The sequence below is a fragment of the Cebidichthys violaceus genome, unplaced genomic scaffold (genome assembly GCF_023349555.1).
Source record: "Cebidichthys violaceus isolate CVI_PGR_0920_01 unplaced genomic scaffold, fCebVio1.0.p SCAF_1, whole genome shotgun sequence".
Classification (NCBI taxonomy): Eukaryota; Metazoa; Chordata; class Actinopteri; order Perciformes; family Stichaeidae; genus Cebidichthys; species Cebidichthys violaceus.
In genome coordinates, this window is record NW_027176262.1 from 23,923,617 (window position 1) to 23,945,590 (window position 21,974).

At 42.5% G+C, this 21,974-nt stretch overlaps 2 protein-coding genes across 2 annotated transcripts in view; both read left to right on the forward strand.

Moving 5' to 3' along the window:
- plch1 (phospholipase C, eta 1) overlaps nucleotides 1-12,059 on the forward strand; it is a 47,266-nt gene extending 35,207 nt beyond the window's left edge. Inside the window, exons 13-24 of the mRNA XM_068716394.1 lie at nucleotides 639-701; nucleotides 1,808-1,902; nucleotides 2,587-2,684; nucleotides 2,784-2,963; nucleotides 3,659-3,766; nucleotides 4,507-4,631; nucleotides 4,814-4,898; nucleotides 5,535-5,681; nucleotides 6,079-6,158; nucleotides 6,283-6,342; nucleotides 6,881-7,262; nucleotides 8,140-12,059. Coding sequence (XP_068572495.1) covers nucleotides 639-701; nucleotides 1,808-1,902; nucleotides 2,587-2,684; nucleotides 2,784-2,963; nucleotides 3,659-3,766; nucleotides 4,507-4,631; nucleotides 4,814-4,898; nucleotides 5,535-5,681; nucleotides 6,079-6,158; nucleotides 6,283-6,342; nucleotides 6,881-7,262; nucleotides 8,140-10,868 — 4,152 coding nt within the window. The 3' untranslated portion in view covers nucleotides 10,869-12,059. The remainder of the gene's footprint in view (nucleotides 1-638; nucleotides 702-1,807; nucleotides 1,903-2,586; nucleotides 2,685-2,783; nucleotides 2,964-3,658; nucleotides 3,767-4,506; nucleotides 4,632-4,813; nucleotides 4,899-5,534; nucleotides 5,682-6,078; nucleotides 6,159-6,282; nucleotides 6,343-6,880; nucleotides 7,263-8,139) is intronic.
- A 980-nt stretch (nucleotides 12,060-13,039) lies between these two features.
- Nucleotides 13,040-17,143, forward strand: LOC137877064 (extracellular calcium-sensing receptor-like). The gene is made up of 11 exons (XM_068717144.1): nucleotides 13,040-13,293; nucleotides 13,623-13,861; nucleotides 13,956-14,038; nucleotides 14,178-14,357; nucleotides 14,450-14,638; nucleotides 14,741-15,217; nucleotides 15,327-15,536; nucleotides 15,655-15,778; nucleotides 15,861-16,054; nucleotides 16,204-16,485; nucleotides 16,571-17,143. The coding sequence occupies exons 1-11, from the start codon at nucleotides 13,040-13,042 to the stop codon at nucleotides 16,991-16,993; spliced, it is 2,655 nt and encodes an 884-aa protein (XP_068573245.1). The 3' UTR covers nucleotides 16,994-17,143.
- The last annotated feature ends 4,831 nt before the right edge of the window (nucleotides 17,144-21,974 follow it).

Consider the following 21,974-nt stretch of genomic DNA (forward strand, 5'->3'; position numbering starts at 1 on the left):
GGGGGTAAAACTAGGCCATGGTATTAGTCACAGAGGGAAATGGAGAAAATGAAAGAGTGGACTAGTTACTGCACCACTCACAGGTCAAACACTCACTGAACAATAGGAATACAAACGGAGGGTAAAGCAGGACCTCCTCGGGCCGGTCTGAAGGGACTCCTGCTCTCCCACCTCAGCGGCGTTTCATCCAAAGCGTGTCAAAACAGACGGAAAGTGATGAGAACCTAAATGTCTGCAGTGTTACTTAATATTTAATTTCCCTGCTTGCCTCCTGTGCTATTTTTAGAAGGTTCAGTTTCCTGTCAGCCATTTTAATGCAGTGGGTGTGCATCGGGGTTTCCTATGCTTTCCATTCCACCCTTCTTTGGTGATCCCTTTCCCCTCTTTTTCTCCCTGTCCTCTCGACTATAATTTTCCTTTTTTCCGTTTCTCTCTGTTTCTTGTTTCTCTCCCACTCTCTTCTTCAGCTGCGCTGATGTCTGATACAGCCCCCCTCCAGCTACTGAGCTTCAGGGTTTAAGTGTCTTGCTGGGTGCTAATGTAGTCGGGATTAGATTCACATCAAATGATCCACACACACATGAATGTAAACAAGCACACACACACACATATAAAAGAATGTGTTTTCTTGTCTGTAGAGCTCCAAAGGCGTTCTGAAGAAATCCCAAAGCAGATCCTTCATCACAACGCTTAAACAAAAGGTGAGGAGGAAGAGAGGTTTGTCTTTTTGTGCTGTGAGTTCCCATGAAACTGTCCACTGAGTGTCTAGTTCAAACATTAAGAGCCTCTTCAACTGACATTCACGTAAGGGAAGCTTCACTGTTCTCCTGCAGATGCATCTTCCATAAACTCATTCATGATAAACATGCCTGCACAAAGCATGACCGTGGATCAAAGTGAAGGTTGTGTTAGATCCAGACGTATCTTACAATTTCACACCGCGGATCGATGCGTTGAACGTGTGCGCTGTGCGCTTCTGTGAACTACAGATGCGGATCTAAAGCATGTAGCCTATAGGATTCACATCGTGTGTTTTTCTCGCATCGTGAAATTGATTAAGTTGTTTTCTATTCCTTCAGGGGTTTTCTTGAAGATGCAGTTAGCGTCGATCCATTTGATCATTCATTTTACAGTATAGGTTTGGAGGACAGTGGGTGTTGTGTTAAAGACGTTTCCTCTACACTCCCTCATTATTTCCCACTCTGAATTCTTTCCTCCGTCCATTTGCTTCATTTTACCTTCCTCTACTTCATGTGCAGTTTACCCACTCACATCTCCTCCTCATTCTTTTATGCCTCCCACTTTGCATATTATGCATCCTCCCACGTGTGTGTGTGTGTGTGTGTGTATATATATGCGTGCATGCATGGGTGCATGTAATCTGTTGGCAACCAGCCTAAACCCTGTAATTACTGTGACCCTCATCCGCTCCTCAACTCCACTTTAGCCCTAATAGAAATGTTCAAAATGCACACTTCAGCAAATACACACAAATATAATTACATACGTTTTATCCAAAACAAGCACCAACATGCACGACCACACACTCACAGTGCTACTGCAACGATAACACTCTCCATGAATCACACAGAAACACATGCAATCAGCTAAAGACACATTATCAACCTGGTCCACTTCAGAACTCTTTACTGTGAGTTCATGTGTGTGTAGGCAGTATCATGTTTGTGTGTTTAACACGTTTATCACGATGGCAACTGAAGACAAGGATACACGCCATGCCTTCATTGCAGTGTGTGTGTGTTTATTTATGTATTTATGTATTTATGCATCTGTGTCCGTTGTCCAGAGACACTCTAAATCCAGGCTGTCATGCCAAAGCGTGGACAAGGAGGAGGACATTCAGGAGAAGTGTGGGAGGGAGGCCGGAGGACAGTTCAACAGGTAACCTTTAACCTGCTTCACCGCAACACTGACGCTCCCTGACAACTGGGAGGTTTGATAGTTGCTGATTGCTGGAAGCATTGAACAGTCCAGGACTTTATAACCACAACGTCCTGCTCATAGTTCCGCGAATTGGATATTCACGCATGGAAGAGACCCAAATCACAATCCAACATGTCAGATCACATCATTGTTTACTCCCCTCCTTTAACATGGTTATTGATAAACAAACAACTGAAAAGTGAATATCTCCCAGTTCTCTGTCACACACACTATTCGTTCACCTCTGTCATGTTTTCTTTGTGAGTAAGCGTTGGACAAGAAGTATGGAAAGTCAGCTGTCTCTTCCTTGTCTGTCTTTGTTATGGTTGCATATCAATATGTCACAGTGCAGATTATTGCAAGCATGTGTCTTTGTGGCTATGTGACTGACTTACTGATTGCTAGACTGTGTGTGTGTGTGTGTGTGTGTGTGTGTGTGTGTGTGTCGTTGTATATGTGTGGATTCCTGGTGTGCAAGCTGCTTCAGTGATGGACAATCCTTTTGCTTGATTTGCGACTGTTAAATCTTTAAGCAGGCATGAGCGCGTGCACGTCCTCTTGCTTTACCTGTCCCGTATTATCTCACTCGCTCTCTTCCGTCCTCTCTTGCAATTGTCTTCTGTCATCTGGCAATCGCTACAGGGGTGGAAGGAAGAGGAAGACGATGAAGCTGAGCAGAGATCTGTCAAATCTGGTCGTGTTCACCAACTCTGTTGCCTCGCAGGAGTGCCTGAATGAAGGTGAAACGCCGAACAAAGCTCCGGCACCTTCACACACGAACAAATAGTCGCGTCGCAATCTTTACCTCGAAGACGTGCCCAACCCTTGTTTCTCTTCAGGTACTCCGGGCGACGTTCTTTCGTTCAGCGAGACCAGAGCCCAGTCTCTGGTCAACCACAGAGCCGAACAGTTCTTGGCTTTTAACCAGAGGCAGCTGTCACGGATTTATCCCTCAGCCTATCGCATCGACTCGTCCAATTTCAACCCCCAGTTCTACTGGAACGTGGGCTGTCAGCTGGGTAAGACGGCCGTCTGTCGCTCTAAGGTGCCTTCTCTATAGCCACATACCTGCCAATACACACTAACTGACACTATTGTGTGTAACGTGTGTGTAATGTGTGTGTACTGTATGCATTTGCATGTTGTGTATAATTGAATATGTGCATGTTTATTTTGTAGGGCTACAGTTGGAACAGGACAGTGTGAGGATTTGGGAGAAATACATAAATAAATAAAAAGGAGATAAGATAATGAAAAAGAGTCAGAGATGATTATTTTTTTTTTATCTTGATCTAAAATGAGCAGCGTCAGGAAATCCAACATTCAAGGAATCCCTGCCTGTCCCTGCCAATTAAAGACACATCTATTAAATTCAGAGAGCAGAGAAATCTCCGTTAGGTGTACAAAAATAGAAACAGTTAAACAGGAAGTAAAACTGATAATAAATAAAAACAGAGAAGATTATCATTGAATCGTCCTTTTCATTTTTGCTGGTTTCCTTCCTCATCTGTTTTTTCTAATTAAGATTTCAAGGTTGTGTTCAGTCTTCATGAATAAATGAATGAGTCTCCTCATATCATTTTTGCTTCAGACTATTGAGCATCCTCAGTGATTTTCACAGTTCATGTATACTGCAACAACATCGGGGTGATAATTAAAGATTGCAGAGTTTTAGTGACACTTTTGTATCTTGACTTAAGTGTTTCTGTTTCAGTCGCTCTGAACTACCAGACGGAGGGCAGGATGATGCAGCTCAACAGAGCCAAGTTCATGGTGAACGGAGGTATTGGCTACGTCCTCAAGCCTCCTCCCATGTGTAAAGGTGAGGCAACCCGCAGACCGCATGCACACCAACAAGCACCCACACGTGCATACCAATCATTGTTCATGCAATTCAAAACTGATGTGCAAATCAGTGTGCATGGATGTACGAAATAATAGCAGGTTAGAATTTAGGAATGTAAATATATTGGGTGTTCACAAACATACATACATGGTGTAAAGGAACTGTAAGTGGATATAACTTATATATCACTCTCTTCATTTTCCATTTGAATTAAAACCTTTTACACTATTGCACATACAGTACATTTTGGATCTGCATGCTCTATTGGAACTAGACAGTAGACTGATATTGGTACACAATTACATGAAATAGATACAAGTGATAATTTGCATCAAGTTTTATAAGTTTTTCCTGTAAATCAATGTGAGATATTTGCTGTTTTCCACACTACATCAGTTTATGAAGATGATCCACATTATAGTACTGTTCCACTGTTGATTGTTTTAATATTCATATTTTATATTATCCATCTAAAAGAGAGCTTGCTGCACATGTAGTTTATAACACTGCACTTTATGATGCCGTGCGTATTGAGCACATCTGTAGTCAGTCAACATGATCTGACCAGCTACAGAAATGTGTGTATACATGTCATTTTCACCTTTTGTGTGCATGAATATTACATATAACAGGAACAGTGTGAGAGGATCAGACGTTGGCATTGAGTGATGACGTGAATCAAAGTTATTCCTCTGCTTGTCTGTTATTCCTTGTAGGCTCCTTCAACCCATTCTGCGATGACCCGCTTCCAGCTTATCCCAAGAAGCAACTCATTCTCAAGATCATTAGTGGACAGCAGTTGCCCAAACCACCAGACTCCATGCTGGGGGACCGTGGAGAGGTACAAACACACCGAAGCACACAGTCGCCATCTGTATTTTTCACACACACACACACACACACACACACACACACACACACACATGCTTGACTACTCATCAATGTTCAACTTGCTTTCAGCTGCAAATATATGCAGCATCATAAAATACATATAACTAATGTTTTTTTTTTTATCCTCGTCAGATTATCGATCCGTTCGTCGAAGTAGAGATCATCGGCCTGCCAGTTGACTGCTGCAAGGAACAGACACGAGTCGTTGATGACAACGGTTAGACGCACACGGACTTGAACAACATCACAACACCGCGCACTCACGGAACCACTAAAGAACGTTTTAGCATATCACGCATCTCTCTCATCTTCAACCTCTTATCCGGGATTGGGTCGCGGGGGCAACAGCTCCAGCAGGGGACCCCCAAACTTCCCTTTCCCGGTGCCACATCACGCATATCATCTTGAAATAGCCTTAAAGGAGCTACAGTGGATATTATAAAAACAACGTGACAACAATGTGAAACGGGTCGCTTGTGGTGACGAACCAACAGAACTTCAATCTGCTGCCTCTGAATAAAGCTGAGCCATTGTTACTGAGTCAACATGTCTCTTGTGAAAATGGTCTGTTGTCTATTGTAGACCTTTTACCCATAAAATATAGATCATAACCTCAGGCGCTGTTGGCAGTTTTACAATATAGATGAAAATAACCCGGTTCAATCTAATCTAGGGCTCTGATAATTGACCAATGACTTGACTAAGTATTGGATAATCGGGTCAACCACACGTTGTACCTGTGAAAAGTGACACCTAACATTTTAACAGTAAATTACACTTTACATACTATAGAACCTATTCTAAATATGGAATACATCATTTTGTCTTGTGTACTCTATACATGTTTTCTCAGGTTTTAATCCAGTGTGGGAGGAGACTCTGTCCTTTACACTTCACATGGCTGAGGTGGTTCTGGTGCGTTTTCTTGTCTGGGACCATGACCCAATTGGAAGGGACTTTATCGGTCAACGGACTGTTGCCTTCAGCAGCCTGATGCCTGGTATGTGCAGAATCCCTCAGTGTTTGTAAATGACCTGAACTTAAGAGGGGGTACAATTTGTCACTGCAAGTAACAATCATTATAGTTCTGCAATGTAACACAAATAGACAGACAGACTCTCAATCAAACACATGATTTCACTTTAGGGTGCTGGCAGTGCTACGGCTGTGGGGCAAGTTATCCAGTGAACCATGCTTTGTATAGTAACAGACCTTTGGGTTGGTGGGTTATTTTTGTTGTTTACATCCATTAGCGTAGTCCCTGAACTCCCGATGCCCTCTCCGCAGGCAACTACCACGCAAACACCAGTCTGATGGCAACCCACATCTTTCTTTGACCCGCTCTATCGCTCACTCTATCTCACTCACATGCTTTCTCTCTCCATCTCTAACAACAGGTTACAGACATGTCTACTTGGAGGGGCTGACTGAGGCTTCTATCTTTGTGCACGTGTCAGTGCATGATGTCTATGGAAAGGTAAGTGCAGAATTCTGGTCTTTATTGTAGCATTTCCCCCTGCGACCCACTTTTGTTCAAATAGAAAGAAATGTGTGTCCCTCAACACATGAATCCATTGAAGCCCCATCCTTTGTCTTTCTAGTGGAGTCCTCTAGTCCTGAACCCCAGCTTTACCATAATGCACTTTCTAGGATCTAACAAGGTATCCTGATGCCCTGAGGCTCTGTGTGGTGCTGCATGAAACAGCAATGCATGATGCTAAAGTGCAGATTGTGTTCAGCCGTATCTCAAATGACTTGTTTGTGTGTTACATTGAACCACTGAGGAATACAGTTTGCTATTAAGCTCAAAATGAATAAAAATCAACCGAGGTTGTCTCATTTTCAACAAAGACGGAATCATTTGCAACGTGAGCATGCATTCATAATCCTCGACGTCTTCTTGCAGATTGTTCGTTGTGTTAACTTAAGGAGGAAGGGTGCCATCTATTGGCAATGCATTTAAAAGCATGCACTTGTTATTATTAGCTGTGAGTTAAGTTCAGTACTTGATGTCTTTTTGTTGTTTTCATGAAAATTGCCACTTTAATTTCAAACTGTAATGTGTGAAAAGGTTTTGGTCGGTCTTTGTCTGAAGTGCACCTTGGTTGATAATGTGTTTCTGAGCACGTCTCGCCTCTTTCTTGTTGTCTTTTTTTCCCGCTTCTTATTTCTTTCCTGTTGCGTTCCTACTGCCCTCAGGGTCATCAGCTGCGAGGTATCCGAGGTTTGTTTAACCGTTCTTCCAAGTCCTCTATGGACACCAACTCCGGTGGCCTTCGGAAACGCTCCATCAGCGACCACCTCCTGCGGCGCACAGCCAGTGCCCCAGCAAAGGGTCGGAAGAAGACCAAGATGGCGCTGTCAGAGTCGGTGGCTTCAATATCAGACCAAAAGAATGGCGCGGGAGCAAGAGGAGAGGACATGTCAGGGAAGGAAGTAGGTGTGGAGAAACGCTACGAGCCACGAGGCCCCCTCATCCACAGACCTATCTCCATGCCTTTAGACAGGCTTCTGCAAGGGCAGCTATCCCTCTGCTCCCCAGACAAGGAGCAACGTGACATGGGCTCAGACACGGTCATCGGTGGGTATTGTCCTTTCATCATCACAGTCAAAGAATTAAGTACTTTTGGAATTATGCAAATACACCCACATTACTATTATTAATTATGTAATAAGCATAAGGAATTTATACGATTCATGATACTAATACAAAACCAAGCCGCAGCAATCTGATGCATTAACTATTGGCTTTGGAAACAGTTGTGCTGTTTTATTCAAGGCATTTCTTTAAGTGCTACTTTCTTTGTGATGAAACGCTTGGAGTGTCTTAAAGCAGCATTTTTGCATTGACTTGTTTTGCACATTAATTAATGTACTTTTTCAAATTTCACTCCTTTGCTTTACATATTCTACTACAACTATCTAAAATCCATGTACAATAACCATGTGAACTGACATACTGCAGCCTACTCTCCATGATACCTTAACATGCCTTTTCTGTCCCATCTTCATTTGTTGTGCTTCTTTATAGTAGAGAACTGACTAGGATATTCCAGCAGGTAATCTAAAATACGTATTGTCTGAAGATTGCATCGTCCAAAAACATACCAGTATTGCGTCCACCCAGTGTATTTTGTCCGAAAGTCGTATGAGGAATATATTGCTGTGTCTTTTGATCCCATTTGACCAAACCAATCCCATTTGACCATCTCTTTCCTAATCTGATGTCCTCAAACATGGATTCTTCCTTTTGTTTTAACCTCCTCAGCCTCATTTTCCAGCTTCCCCTTCACAGTTGTACTTGGTGATCCATTTGTCTGTGTATTGCTATTGCTTTGTATTGGCTGGACTGTTAATTGTTGTCATTTAATTGTTGGTTGGCTTGGTGTTCTACATCAGATGTTGTATATATAAGCCTATCTGTATTAATCTCTTTGTTCAATTATCTGTGTCCACAGGAGCTTGCCCCTTCAACAGACCCAGGTCTTCCTCTTTGGACCCTTTCATCGAATCCTCATTTTCTATTGAACCAAACATCTCTTCCCCTTCTAAGACATACATCAATAGAAAAAAAGACTTTGACCAATCAGGGGAGGCTTCTTATCTGGTTATTGGTGGAGGCAATGTAAGAAAGGAAGAGGAATATGCCAATTACCAGTCAGAAGACAACAGAGTCAAATCAAAAATCATCGCCACAGGAGCAGAGAAAAGGTGTTTCGTCTCGCCTTCCAGGAATGGCCAGATGAGATCACATAATCCAGAAACATCAAACAGCACAACATTCACAGTTGCACCTTCAATCTCCTCATCCTCATCCTCTGCCCCCTCCTCTTTGCCCCCTCTTTCCCCTATCAGTAGGGACTGTGATCTGAAGAGTCCAAGCTCTTTGCACGACAGCACTATCTCCAGACTCATTGATGCTGTGTCTTTGGGCAATGAGCAAGACACATGTGGCTCTATTTCTGCTCTGATTGGTCAGTTTGAAAGCACTGTTGAACAAAACGAATCACACACATTACCTCATCATACCCCTTTCCGTCATTCAAACTACAGGCCTACCACCCCTACCACACTACAAGATTTAAGGTCACCTATGAAGACCATCACTGCATCTACTAACAAGAACCACTTAAGTCCCCAAAAAGTAGCTGAAAAAACAAATCATGAAATCCAATCACCGCGCAAGATTTCCCAGGCAGGAGCTCCTGCACCAGCTCTCCTCTCCAGCCCAGAAACCGCAGAGCTTGAGGAGATCTACACCATTCTGGATGAGGAGGTGCTGTTGCCTGTATCAGTGTACGACCTGAGAAAGCAGACAGTCCATGTTCAGGCAGACACTAGGGAGAGCATACCTTTAAATAGCTTAGGGTCCTCTCCGGCCAAAGTGGTCCAGGGTTTAGGGAAAGGGCACAATCTGGGCTGGGATGACGTGAACAGAAGGAGGGGCGGGAGGGTAGAAAGTGAGGAGGCGGAGGAGAGTGTGTACGAGGAAGTGTATGATCCACCAGCACTAGCATCAGTACCAGGCATAGAGCAAAGTACTTCTAAAAGGTACACAGGCTCCTCTGTAAACAGTAACTGTTTCCAGTTTCTCCATGACTCAGCTGGAAATGCTTTTGCAGAAGTGGAGATAAATGTCGACGAGGATCCGTTAGATATGATGATGACCTCGCCGAAACATAGCAACCAATGGGAGGGACCCATAAGTCCAACCAAACGGCATGCTATTTACCAAAACCATGAGTCCACTCCCGACCACTCCCAACAAAAACAGCCTTTGTCATACCGTGATCCTCAACAGCAGTACCCGCCACATGCATTTTCACAGCGTCCCACTGCAATGAATCAACCTTCCTATCAGCTGGCCAATCACCACCAACACCAGAACAACTCCCAGGCTTCTTCCTTCCACAGACCCATCAACTCTAGACCTTCCAACCCTAGTCCACTGCGTCTGAACAGCTACCCTGTTCCTCAGAGCAATTCTGATGCCTTTAACAACAGCAGAGACTTCAGGAGTTCCTACACACAACAGAGGAGCTATAGCGGCAGCCTGGTCATGAACGGGTCCCATCAAGATAGGCTAGGGTATAAACAGATGGAGATGGAGCAAGTAAAGTGCTTCTACAATAGTATCTCCTCTTCTGAAGGCCTCCCTGGCCAATCTGCTGTGTCTACAAACATTGGTAGAGAGAGAGGCCTATACCCCCCTTCTTCAGACTGTGATGGAGTGTACAGCCACCTGGACTATGACTGCATTACGCCCCCATTAGAGTCTTTAGCTACTCAAAGAACCCACTCACACTGTCAAAGTCAAACACAATCATACTCCCCTCATTCCTGGAACCAAAATGTTTCCCCCATCACTACAAAACACCAGTCATACCCTGAATCCACAGATTCTCTCCACTCAAACGTAGGCCCTATATCTACTCGACACCAGTCTGGTTCCATAGACCCCACAGCCCCCAGCCCATGTAAGTCCAAGTCCCTGGGAGACCTGACCTCTGAAGACATATCATGCAACTTCCAGAGCAAATACCACATTATAAGTCGCAGTTTCATCACTCCCCATATGAGGAAGCAAAAGAGGATGGGCACCATGGGGGAAGTAACTTTCCAATCACAGTCTTGTGATCCACTTACAGAACAGCTACGTAAGCTGGTCAGTCTAGAGGGGGATGACAGTTACAGAGATAGACCCCAGCCTCCTCAGTCGCATCAGGAAGCAAAAACCCCACTGCCTCAGCCCCAGGTAGCAAGTGTAGCTTCTGTTGTTCACAGGGATGTAGAGGATTCCCCTCCACTCCTTACCCGGCGCCTATCTTCTCGGAGCCAAAGCCGAGTGCGTCACATCAACATCCGCGCTCGTGAAAGACTGCAAGAGGCTCTAAAGCCTCGGGCAGGTGAGGCGATCAATAGCACTGCCAGCATTGGCGGGGTGGTATTGAGGAATAAACCAGCTTCACAAAATCCTCCAGCAAACAGACACTCGACTGGTTCTTACATAGCAGGCTACCTTGGTCAGCTGGAAGACAGGGGGCTTCCTGAGGGAGCTTGTACATCATTGCGTAATGGCAATGGGGATCATTATGGAGATCACTTCTACACAGATGACTCTCTTCCATCTGCTGACTCCAACCACTCTGCGTCAGAGCCTGAGGTTTACTTTCTGCTCAGACTCTAGCTCTGACCATAACCTAAAATTAGATTAATGATCAAGCTGTGATTCTTGGTGACTTCTTCAATTACACCAAAAGCCAGAAGATCAAGGAAATAAATACTAGCCATTGTTTTTACCCATGTTCAAAGACCAGTAGGTTTCCATCATGACAGTTAAATAAATCTTATTCTGGGCCATTTCTAGAGAAAGATGTAGTCTATATAATGTATGTGAAACATCACATGTAATCCATAGCTGGATCTGACGGCATGAACTTCTTGTATGAAATGTTCTCTATTCAAAGTGAATGGTCTTTCTAGTCTGGCAGTGTATTGTCTGTATTCTGCTTAATGTGTAAATGTTCTTGGGAACTTTGATTCCCTCCGAATGGCTTCCTAGACTGATTGTACAGATACTTGTTATCTTTGTCCCTGTGATGTATTTTTCAAACTGTGAACATTGACTATGAAGCAAAAAAAAAAAAAAAGAAGAATTGGGTTTTAAGCAGAGAGGGAATGTCTTTCTTTGTATCATTTAAATGTGTTGTATAATCAAACAGCTACTTTTAATAGATGGGGTTCATCTTTTCAAAGTCTTCCTTCTCTTTTCAGTGGTATTTCTTTACGTGTGATGTGTAAATGTGTCCTTGTTTTAAATCTGAGATGGGTTTTAGTTGAGAACCAATTCTAACTGTACATTTTTGTTTGTGCATGTTACCTGTGAACATGTCAAGCATGACTATGCACCAATTCATACGATAGATGTTGCATCGCCTAACAACATTTTGCACAGAACAAGTAGCTGCATTGGAAACAACCGAGGATGTAGGCTTGTTTGTATTAGGTGCAATACAGTACATTAACTTCCTTGCTTGGACTTGTTGATCTCTATGATTTGTAGAATTTGAAAACATTATTGCAAATTTGAAAGATTTGGAGTTTAAAGGTTTTATTTTTATAATTACTTTGATACAGACTGCAAAAATAATCTCTTGTTGGTTATGGTTGTTTTATTTTGTATAACTTAATGAAATGAAAACACAGAGTGACAGCTACAGTGGGCCTGGCTGAGGAGGGGAGGGTGGCAAAGCAGCAGTTTGTTTTTTATTGTTACAGTGTTACGCCATCCTATTTTCTTTGTATCGTTGCTCATCGGCGAACTCTGAGCATTTTCCTACCAATGCAATAAAACATTGAAATATTTGATTTCAACAAATTTCATGGTTTATTTTCTGTTTCACTCTAAAATGCTACACAGAACATTTGACAGATAATTTATCAAGAATGAAGCTCAAGCTCAAAAACAGCCTAATCTTTCCCCATATGCCACCTTAACTTTAATGGGATGTAATTGCTCATGAAATTACTGTATAATAGAGCTGACAAACAGCACACCTGTTGCTCTGGGCGTACAATTCCCCATACCAGACTGCCTCACTTTGTTAAGTTGTATGGATCAATCGTAGTACAATATTCCTTAGAAATGTAAGAGAAAAGGAGCCGTGAAGTTGGATGTTTTCTTTCATTTTGTATCTTTTCAGCTCATTAAAGATAATCAGCCTTCTGGCACTTTCACTTGTTTATCTTGAGGTACAGTATCTCTGTTACCTGTGTTCATTTGAACGAAATCATACAGTAGTTTATCTATAGGAAACATAATATACACCATACACACACACACACACACACACACACACACACACATACACACACCTTACATGCTAATCACTTGCAAGCATTCGATTGTTTTTCCACCATCACTCTAGAGAGGAGTCATTTTGGCTTGTGTGTCATCAGTTTTACTTCCTTGCAAAGGGCTTTACACCTATTATAAATATTCACAACAACACTTCACTTGTGCAGAGTAGGGGGGTGGTTATGTTCAGGTCATATTCAGAGTTATCTATGTACCTTGTGATAGGAGCTTTTGAACTAAGTGTAACATGTTTCTGTTCTCTGTTTTTGACATGAGGCTATGATGTTGGATTGTGACATTTAATGGGATTTGTCTTTGGTAACAGGAGCTGTTGAATTGTGTCTATGAGGTACCATTTGTTCTGAATTTAACTTGCTCTGTTGTCAGGTTTCCTGATGTAGGTTGTGTGTGACTGGTGTTTTACACAGACTGAATGCATTGATGCATATTCTGACTTTCAGATAACCTATATGTGCTAAATGTTCTCAACAGCTGCATCAATGTCTTGGCTCCCCTGGCTCTTCGCTCCGTGGTCGCCCTCAGCTCTCTCCCTGCTGCTCCTCAGTGTAGTGGACCGGCAGACGGGGCTGGAGGTGGCTCAGGCGATAGTGTGCTCCAGGTGGGGAGCGCCGGTCGACAAGAGCCTCTCCCAGGATGGAGATGTGATTATTGGTGGACTTTTTAATCTTTATTACAGAAGTTCAGCTGTAGAGCATGGATTCACCGAGCTGCCTCATTATGAACCTTGCACAGGGTAAACCCAACATGTATTATTATTATTATTATTATGTATTGTCATGCTCATATATTTCTGTTAAAATACAGAAATGTTGAGCTATTATGTTATATAATGTTTATAATATGCATTGTGTTTTATAATTGGTTAATTTATAACAAAAATGTTAAAGTTGCATATATCTGAGATAAGCAAATGTTTGTATAATTTAGAAGTATAGTAGAATGATTTCAACACATGTTGCTGTAATACCTCTATTACATACCTTATATACATCTATCCACGGTGAATATATATTTCACTGATATTGTCGTTTATTTCATTCGTTTCATCTCCTGTGGTCTCAGTTTAGATCTAGAGTCATTAATAAATGCATATACTATGACGTTTGCGGTGGAGGAAATCAATAGAAACAGCACCCTGCTACCAGGAGTGAAGCTGGGCTACCGCATACTTGACAGCTGTGCCAGCTCCTACTGGGCTCAGCTAGTTGCACTGTCGCTGGTCGGAGGAGACGCGCCCAGCTGCAACCTAACACCTTCTACGCCTCGCTCCGCAGCTCATGGACAACCCGGAGAGACAACAGGTATGACTTGAACATTTACCACGTCGATGACAACAACAGCTCATATGATTATAGTATAAAAAGGTTCACGTCATGCAATTATACGTCTAAGCAGCTGGTCAGCCTGTTCCTTTGCTCATTGGTACGGCCTCATCAACATCCACCATAGTTCTGTCCAGAGTCCTGGGGCCTCTCTCTGTGCCGCTGGTGAGTTTCATTACCTAAGGAAATGAACCTTTATTTTTATACATCAAGATACTATTTGAAATCATTTTAATTAAAGATGTTATTGCTGTAAAAGCGGTGTCAAAATACTATTTCTGCATCTTTCTTTCAGATCAGCTACATGGCAAGCTGCCCTTGCCTGAGTGACAGGCTGAACTTTCCCAACGTCTTCAGGACAATCCCCAGTGATACTTACCAAGCCCGGGCCATGGCACGGATGGCCATTCGCTTCCGCTGGACTTGGATAGGAGCTGTGATTGTAAACAAGGATTATGGTCATCTGGCAATACAGGTGTATGTCTTTGATATTTTACAGTAAATCTCCTGGATTTCCTTTATATATAACAATATATGCATGAACGTGTTTGTTGTTTTGGTCTCCAGGCATTTCAGGAAGAGACCCAAGGGAAAGGGGTGTGTTTCGAATTCATAGAGACGGTCCTTAAAGAAACTATTGTGAGTGATGCCAGTCGTATAGCGCTCACGATTCAAGCTTCGACTGCCAGGGTGATTCTGGTCTTTTGCTGGTATACAGAGATTAAGAAAGTGTTTCTGGAACTGGCCAAGATAAATGTGAGCAACCGCCGTGAACATTTGTATAGACTACTAAGGGATTCATCACTAAACAAAGACGTATATGTTTCTTGTCGTAATGCTCGTGTCCTTTCACTGTAGGTGACTGACAGACAGTTTCTGGCCAGTGAGGCTTGGAGCACCAGTGATGATCTTCTTCAAGATGTTGACATCTCTAATGTGGCAAGTGGTGTTGTTGGTGTGGCCATTCGAAGTTCAACAATACCCGGATTTGAAAATCATCTCAGAAGTTTGCACCCAATGCGTCGTCCTGATGATGAATTCTTACGGGAATTCTGGGAAAATGAGTTTGGATGCACTCTTGGAGCTTCTCGCTTTCCTGCTAAAGGGTCCTCTCAGAAAGGTTCTCTGCCCCTCTGCAGTGGGACAGAGTCCCTGGAGGGAGTGAAGAATCCCTTCACTGATATCTCCCAGCTAAGGGTGGCGTATAACGTCTACCTCGCTGTTTATGCTGCAGCTCACGCCCTTCACCGCCTTCTCTCCTGCCCTGATAGACAAAGCTCATCCAGAAACAACAGCTCCAGCTGCTCTTCTCCAAAACACATCGAACCCAAAGAGGTAAACAGTATTGTCCCTGAGCTAGCTTTTAACATCGTCAATGGATCTTTTGTAAACAGAATACAGAATTTTAAATGTTAACAGTCTCTTCAACATTTGGTACTTTCAGCTGTTGCGGCACTTGAACAAATTGAACGTCACCACACCACAAGGAGATATGTTTTATTTCCAAGGTGCTGACATTCCAGCAAAGTACGACCTTGTCAACTGGCAAGAAACCCCCGAGGGTTCACTCAAACTGGTTCTGATCGGTCGTGTGGATGGGTCTGACCTCCACCTTAACGAATCAACTATTCAGTGGAGCACAGGATCCAATCAGGTGGTCAGATCAACAAGTCGTCCCATGTCTACTAACGAAGTTGCTGTTGAAATAAACACCTTTGTTGATTCACCGGATTATGTCATTGAGAATGTTGAACATTGAGATTTTTGTGCAGGTGCCTGTTTCAGTGTGCAGTGAGAGCTGTACCCCAGGTACCCGAAGGGCCAACAAAAGAGGAGAACCTGTCTGCTGCTTTGACTGTATCCAATGTGCTGAAGGGGAGATTAGCAATCAAACGGGTGAGGAAATGTCTCCATAAGACACCCTCCATTTTCCTCTTTGCGTTTTACTTTCCTTAACTCCTCTGTCTTCCTGTCCCAGATTCCCTTCACTGTGAGCGTTGTCCATCTGAGTTTTGGTCCAATGCTAAACAAACTGCCTGCATCCCTCGCCAGCTGGACTTCCTTTCCTTTAATGAAACCTTGGGCATCACCCTGACTACAGCAGCTGTGTCTGGTGCAGTGGTGACAACAGCTGTGTTTGTGGTGTTTCTCTGTTACCGTCAAACACCTGTGGTGAGAACCTAACCTAATACAACATATGAGTGCGTTGTATGCATTTGAAATTCTTCCACATTTCTTTCTTTAATTTGTTTTTGTCCGTGCAAAGGTATTGTATTGTTTAAGCGGTCACGTCTTTGTCTGTTCATCTGATTCCCTTCAAGGTGCGAGCCAACAATTCAGAACTGAGCTTCCTGCTTCTCCTGTCCCTCAAGTTGTGCTTCCTGTGCTCACTGGTGTTCATTGGTCGTCCATCAGTCTGGTCTTGTCGGTTCCAACAGGCAGCTTTTGGGATCAGCTTTGTACTTTGTGTTTCCTGCCTGCTAGTCAAAACCGTAGTAGTTCTTGCAGCTTTCCGCTCCGCTCGGCCTGGTGCTGGAGCCTTGATGAAGTGGTTCGGTCCAGGCCAGCAGAGAGGAAGCGTCTGCCTCTTTACATCTATACAGGTGTGAACATTGTTTAGTTGATGAGAACATTTCTTCACTTGATATAAAAAATGATAACACTGACACGTGTTTACTTTCCATCCAGATTATCATCTGTGTGACATGGCTGTCCCTCAGCCCCCCCGTGCCTCAACGTGATCTGGGTTTCCAAGGGTCAACGGTCACCTTGGAGTGCGCCATGGCCTCTGTGGTGGGCTTCTCTCTGGTTCTGGGCTACATCGGTCTGCTGGCCTGCACCTGTCTCCTCCTGGCCTTTCTTGCTCGGAAACTCCCTGACAACTTCAACGAGGCCAAACTGATCACCTTCAGCATGCTGATCTTCTGTGCTGTCTGGGTGGCCTTTGTCCCTGCTTACGTTACCTCTCCTGGAAAATACACTGTTGCTGTGGAGATTTTTGCAATCCTGGCCTCTAGCTATGGTTTACTGCTCTGCATTTTTGTCCCCAAATGTTTCATCATTCTCTTGAGGCCGGAGAAGAACACTAAGAAACACCTGATGGCCCGGTAGTTTTTCTGGCTTGAACGTGAGCACATAACTGTGTCTGGTGGAGACAGTAGCCCCGGTGTCATGCAGTTGTTCACGTGTATGCATTATGTCAATTCCTTTCATCTAAATAATGCTTCTTAATGTGCTAATATGAAATTAGCAAACCTCTTGCAGCTATTTGTAATTATGGCTTTCATTGGTAACTAAATATTGTTCATACTGTTCATAGACAACACCTTTAAATTTAAATCTGCTCACTATGTTATTGATATATTTTGCATTAATGTGGTTGGTTGTTCTCTTTTTCTGTGTTTTTGAATAAATATACCGTAACTCAACTGAATTAAGCTCTCTACCAGTTATTACTACACAACATTAATATATGATCTAGTCAAGAAAGATTATGTAGCTTGTGTACCATACTGCACTATTTTAAGATAAGATCATAATCCTTTATTAGTCCCGCAGCGGGGACATTTACAGGATTACAGCAGCATAGTGGATAGTGCAAACAAGAGACATAATACAAAAACAAGAGTAGGTTTTTTGGTTAAAATTACATTATATTATTGTTATTAAATGTACTTCAAACCTTGGGAAAACATACATATTGTGTAAAAATACATAAAAAATAAGTACCTTTCAGGTTAATCTCTGTAAATGTAGGGTGTTCGTTTGTTTCTTAAATTGCTCATCCATAGGCGGCACTAATAAGAGTCTCTCTGGTGAACAGAGGCCGAATAAGTGATCGCCACCAACCTTCACGAGTCACCAGACAAAGTGGCAAGTGGATCTGAAGGTTCAGTAAACTGTTGGCTTTTGAGAAACAGGGCCACAAACAGCATGCGCCGCCTGTGCTCCATTTAAACAAGCCAAGTGTACAAACCCACGAAGTAAAGAAGCATAGAATTTGGGAAAACACCTTACGCATCCATGGAGCCCATAGAGCAAGCTCACTAGCAACAATCAAATTATTTTTACTAAAAGATAGAAAGCATGTGAGCAAACTTGAGGAATGACTGACATGACATAAATGACTGTCTCTGATTTATAATGCCGCTTCTTCATTATATTTGTGTTTCTTTACTTTATTTAGTAAAGACATTTTTGACCAACATGGGAAAAGGACTGAAAATGTGCATCTAATTTATGATGTTGTGGTTCTTAATACAATTTTAGTGTAGACTAAAGGTAGTGCTTTGTTAGGAATTTAGGGCACAAATTGCTGTAAAAAAAACAAGACATTTCAGACAGTAATGTACTGTTTTTCATATATACAGTTGATAAAACTCAAGTCACATCGAGTCCCTCTAACACAGTTAACATAAAGAAATAAAACAATAAGCGGCACTTATCATGGATCTGTGATTATATTCAAGATAGAAGGTGATAGAAGAGGAAGAGAACGAATTGGAGAAGACAATTTTCAACTGACTCTGGACTCTGGAGCGCCACCTGCTGCTTTATTCAAACATTGCACACCGCGTCAGACTGCGTGGTCCATCCTGCTCCTGCGGTTTACTTAACAAGGCAAATTGAATGTTGTGAAAGTTATATAACTTTATAACCCAGCTATGACATTTTGTGTTGAATTGTTGTTTATAGAACATAAGTCTGTTTATTTTCTCAAAAAGATAAATTGTGTCTCAAAATGAGATTATTCCCTTTTATTTAGAAGACAGAGAGATCATTATAATGAGAACAACTTAGAATTACATTTTTATTTATTTTACTTAATGTGTTGAGTTGTTTCTGTTCTGGCAAGTTTCAGGGGTTTTCATTTTGAATTGTGACATTTTATAATAATCAGCGTTTAGCAGTGTTATACTGTCAATATGACATTCTATAGTTTTTTAATGCATTTTACAGTATTACACTTTTGGCTTTTTTTCTATACAGCACAGTACTGTAGTACTGTTTACAGTATTACACTGTTGTAGACGACAGTAGGTAGACTGTAGAATTAGAGTTGAATGTAGTGTACTGTAATGTAACAGGGAACTGTGTTACAGTGTAGGCACAGTAAGTTTAGGATTCCTCAGAATACAACGTTTGACTGTATTTAATTTTATTTTACGTATCTGATGATTTCATACTAACCACTTTTAACATGGGCAAATTGTTGTATTGTGAAAAAATGTGCGGAAAAATACGTAGAGTAAACTAAATATCATATTAGTAGGGGAATCTGCCACCTATTATACCAACTGCAGTTAATACGTTCATCACTTTAAAGAAGGAACAATATGTTTTTTTTTGCTGCATGTACAGAATCACGACCACTAGATGGAAGTATTATACCGTTCAATTATACTCTAACGCTCTCTCCTCGTCACTCCACAATGTTTCCTCCTTGTGTTCATGTACGTCTACATTAACTGTGCGACATTGTTCTCTTTCTCTACTGTTAATGAAGCATTTGCTCTATGTACAGTAACTGTCCTGTGGTTAAAATACTGTAACATTACAAATTATTGATGAACTTTTTAGAATACCTGTTTTTTTAAGATTACGTCTTTTTTTCTAGGTACAGGGGAGGGACAGGGGAATTGCAACATTACACAAAACTATTTTATTTTATTTTCAACGAAGCAACAACTATATTGTACACATATATTTTCCTCTCAAATACATTTTTAAAAAGTGTTCAGCCCATGAATATAACTAGAGATTGACGTTGGATCCTACACACTGCTCTGTTGAGTGGTCTTGTCATTTTGCCAATCAACTCCACAGCTGACAACATGAATTCAACATGTTTCATCTTCTCTGCTAATACATCAGTCACCAGAGTCACTTGGACTTTGTTCAGCCGGTGTCCTTTTGCTGTTTCAGTGGCCTGCCCAGATGTATATTTGTATTGCATATGTCACTGCTCACTGAAGATGTTAAACATCATGCCAGTTGTGTACTCTCGTCACTGTCTGCTCCTACCCCTTATAGGAGCCATTTAAACACAGATATCTAATGCCACCTTTCTAGGTAAAGTATAATTCATGACAAACATCTGTGCTGCAGATATTCTGAGTTTGAATCCTGACAGACTCTTTTTTTTTTTTTTACAATAGTTTTCAAGTAGTAGGTGCAGTTCCCACTGTGCATGTTTATTGGGACTAGTGTGGGTTCAATGCATCCTCTAGTCACACGCCTAACACCCGTCACACACCTATTCCCATCAGGGAGGCAGGTGGGTGTGTGTGACAGAGTTGTTTGCCTCTACTCACTTGTGCGTGATGCCGATCGGGGAGAGTTGAGTGTGGCCGTTACCTTACTGTTGCGAGTGCAGAGGGAGCCTGAACATGACTACCTTCTTTTCTCATGAACAGGCTTGTTCAAATACTCATGCATAATGTATGTATTCATGTATTCCTGCATGGTAGTGTACAGTAATATGTTAGCAAAGTAGGTAATTACTTCACAACACTTTATATCCCTTTGGAGGTTTGGATAGAAGTAGTATGTTAATGTAATCATTTCCCCCAAAGCCAATATCAAATCCAATTTACCCCTGAAACTGCATTCATTTCGACGACGCCACCAGAGTGCAGAGGGAGAAGGCGAAGCTTGAATGAAATAGAACGAACATTATTGCAACCTTTCCTCATCTTCTTTTAACTTTTTTATTATCTAATTTATAAACTAAGCTATGATCTGCATCACCATGAAAAACAACAAACATGCACACAGCCTCTTTTTCCCCTCTGAGCCTCCTCTCTGTCAGTGTGTAATGGGATGTAATTGTTTGTAAAATTAACAATGATGGAGGTGAGCGATTGCACACCTGCGACTCATCCTCACTAAACCCTCTTGAATTAATTGTGATGTAACTTAGTCCTCGGAGACGAGATGACCTTTTGCTCTCCTGAACGAGGGCTGTCCCAACGTAAGCCTTGCTTCCTACCTTTTAGTTACCTTTTAGTTGCAAGGACCATTGTCACAAATGATTTATTACATAACACATGAAGACGCCTCCCAGACGGAGAAATATGTAATAATTGCCGTGAGCCGCACTTTGCCTCTGCCTGGTATGTTTGCAGCTTAAACCATCCAAAGCCTGTAGCTGGCAGGTTTAAGACAACTGGCATGAGTGCATGGTTGTGAGACGACTGGCTGTGGACCACTGCCGCTGGTGTTCAAGTCTGTGTTGCAGTGGCTGATGGATGCCAAGCCCACTAGAATATAATATGACAACTCTACAGGGATTACCCTCTGGCCGGTAGGAGGGCTCGGACCTAGTTTTTGAGATGTAGGTTTCCTTGTTTCTTAGCTGGAACAGCATATGGTGGTGATGACTGGCAAGGCCGTGGTCTCCTCCTAGATGGGGAGCTTTTACATCTAGCTGTCCCAGTCACAGGCCCAGGGGCAGACAAGGTCTACTTGTGCTTTCTTTGCCATCGGCCATGTTTAGGCCACATCCAAAGTCAGACGTTCCAGCTGGCCCAACATGGCTGCCGTTGTACTTCTGAGATGTTCGGGGCTGTTTCGGAACCGGGGAAGAGGGTTGTTGTGACTTCATTACTTTATCTACGGCGCTCGGACATGGTTCACCCTGGACGGGTCGCCGGGCTGTCATTGGGCTGACACCATTTAGAGTCCTCATTTAATCCGCATGTCTTCGGACTGTGAGGAAACCAGAGAACCTGCAGAAAACCCACGCTGACACGGGCAGAATATGCAAACTCCACACAGACGTGTCTGCCCTTTATTGTATTTAGTTTCCACAAAAGCATAAACGTCCCCATGAAAACAGCCCACAGTGAGGTCTTAGAGACTTTCTGCAAATAGACGTTGCTGCTGATTTGATACATCTAAACCTGAATGTTACTAGATACCACAAGAGGTAAGCAAAACTAATATTTGGATCCACCACATATTAACTTTCTTTTATAAAATGAAAGATCCAGTCTTTTAAAACATATTTTGCAAAAGGTCTTTGTAATGAACCTTTTTCTGATAAAGCCCAATGTGGTGAGGCAGGGCCCCGGTGTGAGAGGTGTGGCTG

Excerpts from the sequence above, each read along its gene's own strand:
- LOC137877064 (XM_068717144.1), top strand. The coding sequence starts at position 13,040 with ATGTCTTGGCTCCCCTGGCTCTTCGCTCCGTGGTCGCCCTCAGCTCTC. Across the intron at positions 13,862-13,955 it reads ACAACCCGGAGAGACAACAG|CTGGTCAGCCTGTTCCTTTG; the intron begins GTATGACTTGAA and ends ACGTCTAAGCAG. Across the intron at positions 15,218-15,326 it reads AACACATCGAACCCAAAGAG|CTGTTGCGGCACTTGAACAA; the intron begins GTAAACAGTATT and ends TGGTACTTTCAG.